Genomic DNA, 6,000 nt, shown 5'->3' on the forward strand with positions numbered 1-6,000 from the left:
TTTAAAAAAATGTAATTTGATTTTGAAAAGTTAAATATTTTTTAAATTAAAACATTAAAACTACATACTAATCCAACGAGTACAATTATATCAAATAAATTTATTAAATACTTATAATATATTACTAAAATTACATAAATTAATGTTAGGCTGCACATAGAGATCTTACTATGTATATGCAGAAGAATCCAAATGAAAATATACAACATGATATGCATATATATATATAATATAAATACATTTGTAATATGCATTTTAATGATTCTTTTGCAGTCGATAAAGTTCTTATCCCATAATTGCGAATGTTGAAGTAATTGCCTTTTTTGTGGAACTAAATTGTAAATACATTTTGAGGTTTACTTAGTGGTTCAGTTATTTAAATGGCTTAACGGAATTCAATGAAATTTGGTATACGGATGAAGTATTTTTTTTTATTAAATAAGGTGCTTTTTAGTTATAGTTTAGTTAGTTAGTATATGTAATAAATCAAACGGCGCCAATGCGTCATAAATACACTATAACGGAAAGCGCTGTTTACAATTTAAACAATGTTATATTTCTGGCCTGGGCATATCAACTGAAATCTTACGGCTGTTGCATTGATTGTTGAAATTATAGACTGATGACTCACAACTTCAGAAACATCTACCAATAGCCAAAGTGTTTGCGTTATTTTAGCTTACAAGTTTTGTTTGCGTGGGCGGAAACAACAAGGCTTTTCGCAGAATAAATATGCCGGTCTATTCGATTAGTAGTTTATAAATATAGAACTCATGAAATTGTAACAGCCGTTAATGATGTTCATGTGCCATTTAAATTTGAGTCTTCTATATTTATAGGACAAGGAATTTAGGTCAAGTTCATTTTAAATATTATTTCGTCGTAAGATACCTCAATCTTTGTTTTTTTCTTCTTTCTAGAAATTACTTGAGAAAACTAAAATATTTTTACTTACATACTTCTTAAGAGGTGACTGCCCCAATTAAACGGAATAGTGAGATAAATTTGTGAAAAAGTTGGGTAAATGAAAATAATTTTATATTATATTATCACTAAAGGCAAACAGAGACAAACAACAGTGTATTTCTGTAATGTAGCAAAATGCGATAGCTGATCCCGGTCTGTGGGGTCAGTAGGCTGTCCAGGCTCTATAACACAACATGGTTTACCGGCTAATGGGGAACTTGCGGCCGTATTAATCACATTAGGCACCGCCACCCACCGCTACCGCACGCCACCGCCAAAGCGCCGCCAGATTTTCACTTCGGCTCATTTGCGCTAATTGTGCGCGCGATTGTCACTCAGGCTTGAATAAACAACGGAGCTACGCGGCAAGGATTAGGTGATTAGCGCTTAATTGCGTTACCACGATTATTTCATATTCGCCCGTCGAGCTGCAGTCTGATTTTGTATTCGAACAGATTTGTATGCACGAGTTTTAATTGTTTGGTGTAGTTACGTTAGCAATCGCGTAGTAGGTAATTTAAATGGCATTCATAATACACAAACACGTAGTCGTTTGCATGGGTATTACTCAATCTTCCGTGAGTTGTTGTCAAGAAGTAGCTTGAAGGACAATGAAATTATTGCGTATAGGGACATAATAATCTACCCTCCTCAAAAATGGTATGGATGAAAAGTACATCACTATTACGCGATGTTCAGGTATCGAAGCTGTTCATGTCTACGTATTATAAAGTGTATAAAGAAAAAGCATATTTTATTTACCCATCAGTCTGTAATTTAATTGTTTTTATTTTTTTTTTGTAGCAAATAAGATATGTGACGAGCTGAACGGAGTAGGTGGAGGTGCGGGGGTGCCACCGGTGAGTGGCAGCGGCAGCGGCAAGTGGGCCGGCGGCTGTGGCCTGTTGCGACAGCCTTCAGGGTTTCCCCTACTCGGCGTCGCGCCTCCCAACTATCTGCTCTCCGACCATCTTGGAACTCTCGCTAAAACGAACAACCATCTTTTCTAATGGGTGTAAACCACATTGTTGGCTCACTGTTTACACTTAGTTGAGTTGGCAAGGAGTCCCACAGTGGTTACCGCCTCTATTTACGCCAAGTGGCTATCCCATTTTTCAACAACATATACATTCCAAGAGATAATCCGAGTGACAAATTAAAGTGACTTGATGCCTAGTTATGGAACGGTAAATTGACTGAATTCGCTAGTGAAATTAAATCACAAGTGCCAAAATGTGTCCATTTAAATATATTATCGCAATAATAAACTTTAAACGAAGTTTTAGATGTATTTATATTGCTAAAACCGCTAAACGAACAGGTTTTCATGTATAGAGGTGTAATATTTAAAACAGAGTGTATAATTAAGAATTCTTGTATTAGATATCAATTAATTGATTTATTAGATCAATATAAAATAAAATTTTGTGTGATAATGTCTGTAAATATGAACTTTAAACCATCGTATACGTCATTGAAGTATACTCATTTAATTGTAAACAAAAGAACTTACTAATAATAATTGTAATAGTTTTTGTTTATAATTATTTTATTTTTATATTTGTTGTCTTATAATAACAAATTTTTCTATGAATTGTACCTAAAATGAATTAGATACCTACTCAAGTGTGATAATTGAAGTTTTGTGATTATGGTTGTAGTGTATAGAGTGATCAGTTGGTATGTTGTGGATTTGTAGTCGAAATATTAAAAATCTAGTCATGACGTCTTACATATTAATGTTATTTTTCATATTTTGATGAGTAAACATGTAATTTTTTTATTTATGATTTTTTTTATTACGTTACTTACATTCCATGACTTACAAAGTACTAGTTTTAAATTAGATATATACAGTGCAGACTGGTGTAGAACAATGTTGTAAATATGTAATCTAAACTACCTAATTTGTAAATAATACATAGTGATGTACCCGAGTGCATGTATGTAATTAAATTGATGAATTTGTGGAGGGTGTTTTAATAAAGTGATGAATAAATCTGACGAAATATTTTTAATTTTTAGGGATTTATACCTAGATATTTTTGAGTACATTAGTGATTTATTAAAAAAATTTACTGTTTTTATTATTATTATAAATATTATATCAGCCATTAACTGTCCACTGCTAAACATAAGTCTTCCCCATAAGGGGAGTTTTGCCAGTAGTTAGCACCCTTGGCAGGAGCATTGGTAAATACAGTTAGCCTCTAGCGATGTTTTAAGAAGGACGCTGCTGCCCACTCCTCAACCATTAAATTATCATAATAGTCTATAGTGACATAGAGATAGCCATGGGAAAGAAAGTGGTGGCCAATGTATTGTATGTCTGTTACTAATGTTATAATATAATAATTATTACAAAATAGATGATGGTGGTACCTCCAGTTCCTGGCGTCCGATAAATAATAACTATAACAATTAAATTAAAAGTTAAAAAAACATACGAGTATTTACATAGTCTTATGATATGTTACTCTTTTCAAATTCATTACCGAATTCGGAATCAGTTTTAGTCAAATCCATACTGGCAAGTACATACTTACTGTCGAAAGTACGTAATTAAAAAAGATTAATATTCTAATGAAAAATAATTTAAGGATGGATTCTATGTATAAGTGCCTATTAAAGGTTTTCCAATTCGTTATTTTTTTTTTTTATTTTGGGCAACATTTTTCTCTTACAAATTTTTTCAGTTTTGTCGCTTTTAGTTAATTTTGGTTAAATCCTAGACATTATTATCCTTATCCTGGAAAATATTATATGAGTAAAAATCTAAATACCGAATGTATTAAGTACATAGTAATTAATTGTAATGTGCTTGTTAACTTCTATATTAGCAAAAATCATTATTATCAGAGCTATAGTAATAATGTTTAGCGTAACGGTTGGCTTGAAGAGAATGCCACCAGGCATTAAGTCCGCCCTGCAGAATTTTTTTAATTTTTGCAGAAGTATAAATAGATAAATATAATACTGTTATTGTTTTATCTACAGACAATGCTATAAAAAAATGAAAAAATAAAATCAACTTCAGTCATTGGCAAAACCAGTTATTTTGTTTTTAAAATTAAACCATTGAATCGATTTTGATGAAATTTCTATATAATACGTTTAAGTTTCCTTTTTAAAAGAATTTTCCAAATCGGATGATAATGGAGTTCTGAGGTAACAGGCATAAAAAACAACCTAATTGAGAACCTCATTCTTTTTTAAATAGGTTGAAACCTAAAGAAGATTTCACTGCATATATGTTATGGTACGATACGTTCCGTCATACTATGCTTACGCTATCAACTCATAGCTCAGCTATTACTGACTACTTATATTTTACGCATTCCTGTATACTTACGTTCTTAGCAAATACTTACGTTACAGAGTAAAAATAACTGTTTCGGTATAGAAAGCAAATAACTAAATTATTTTTATATGCCACGTGAATGTTAATGATTAGTCGCGTGGGCAAGTGTACGCGCGGCGACAATTCTAAGTCAGCGGGTACTCGCTGACGCGTCGGCGTGGGCGGCGACCAGTGCGCCGTTGCCAGAGCTTTTTACTATACATGGACTTTGATGGATAACAAAATAATTCTTATAAATATTCCGCAGTAAAATAACCAGTATACAGGGTGAAACTAAGATCTCTATCTATGGGGTCAGGAGAGGAATTTCCAGAATCTATAAATCAAAAACACCAAATATATTTAAATCTCCCATATTTTTTTTTTTTTTTTTTTTTATGCAACTTAGAATGACAAACAAGCTGACGGCCCACCTGATGGAAAGTGGTAACCGTCGCCTATAGACATGAGCAGTACCATGGACGTAGTAGAGTATACTGTTTCACCCATGATACCCCCATGCGTTGCCATTCCTGAGGACTCAGGTGTTATTCCTCTGTACCCATAAATTCACGCCATATCCCACCCTTCAAACCGAAACACAGCCATGAAAACACAGCTGCTTCACGGTTGAAACACGAATGGGACAGAGGTACCCAAGCAATCGACTTTTGTACAAAGTCTCCCTCTGGTGAAACTGTTAGACATACTTTGTACTTGTAATAACAAAAATGCAACGAAAAAGTTTTGCCATATTTAGACCTATTTTTGTTTAGGAAAAATATTATTTTATTGATAAAACACTTGTTTAAAAGGATGCTAATTTTTTTAATTTCACTCATTTAGGAAACTGTTGTTTGTTGTTGGTTGGAATATACTATGTATTTTTATCCTCAACACTTATAAGTAACATATATTGATTTATAGTAAATATGTATTTCTGCAGCTAGAAACATGAAATTTTGTTTGGAGTCAACTGAGTTGAAGAATGTTCAGAAATTCTATTAGAACCTGAGCGCACGGGTTTTAATCCTTTAAAAATTGTACACGCATGCGTAAAAACAAACCCATGTTTCAGGCGCTATGGCAAACTGTGGTGTTTTAGTCACGCTTAATTTGTTTATTTTTTTATTTATGGAAGCATTTTAATACAACTAGTCTTTATCCGCGAATTTTTCCTCTTATATATTGACTAATAGAAATGAAAGGTATCCAATATCCTCCTCTATCCTAAATAGCTATTATATGTCTACTAAATTTCATGATAATTGGTAGAGCGGTTGAACAGCCAAGAGATAACAATCTTGCATATTTATATAAATAATATACACTAGTAGTACTAGTAAACATTTGTTTATATAATTTATTCATATATTAATTCGTTAACAAGAAGACAGAAAATGGGCAGACTAAGATGGATGGAAAAAAGGCATTTCTTCAAAAAACATTATTGATTGTATTTTGGACGTATTCGCAAAATAGCTATATTACGCGATACAAAATGTGAAAGGTATTGGATCATTTATTAGATTAGATGTGTTACGATTGGATTAGTCTCAGATTCGTACTTTATGCCATTCACAGCGAGGATGGTATGGTGGAAGGGCAGTTTCATTAATGGAACAGTAACACTGATATAGTTGCAAACCTTTAAACAATTTATTTCAAATACCTTTGAATAATCTCTGATAAAA

At 32.6% G+C, this 6,000-nt stretch overlaps 1 protein-coding gene across 1 annotated transcript in view; it reads left to right on the forward strand.

Annotated features, from left to right (window-relative positions):
• Positions 1 to 2,937, forward strand: part of LOC113523520 (paired mesoderm homeobox protein 2A-like) — a 43,365-nt gene extending 40,428 nt beyond the window's left edge. The window contains exon 4 of the mRNA XM_031907647.2: positions 1,771 to 2,937. Within this exon, the coding sequence (XP_031763507.1) occupies positions 1,771 to 1,976 (206 nt within the window). The 3' untranslated portion in view covers positions 1,977 to 2,937. The remainder of the gene's footprint in view (positions 1 to 1,770) is intronic.
• Positions 2,938 to 6,000: the final 3,063 nt, after the last annotated feature.

The sequence above is a fragment of the Galleria mellonella genome, unplaced genomic scaffold (assembly GCF_026898425.1).
Source record: "Galleria mellonella isolate WM207_F2 unplaced genomic scaffold, CSIRO_AGI_GalMel_v1 utg310, whole genome shotgun sequence".
NCBI classification, from domain to species: domain Eukaryota; kingdom Metazoa; phylum Arthropoda; class Insecta; order Lepidoptera; family Pyralidae; genus Galleria; species Galleria mellonella.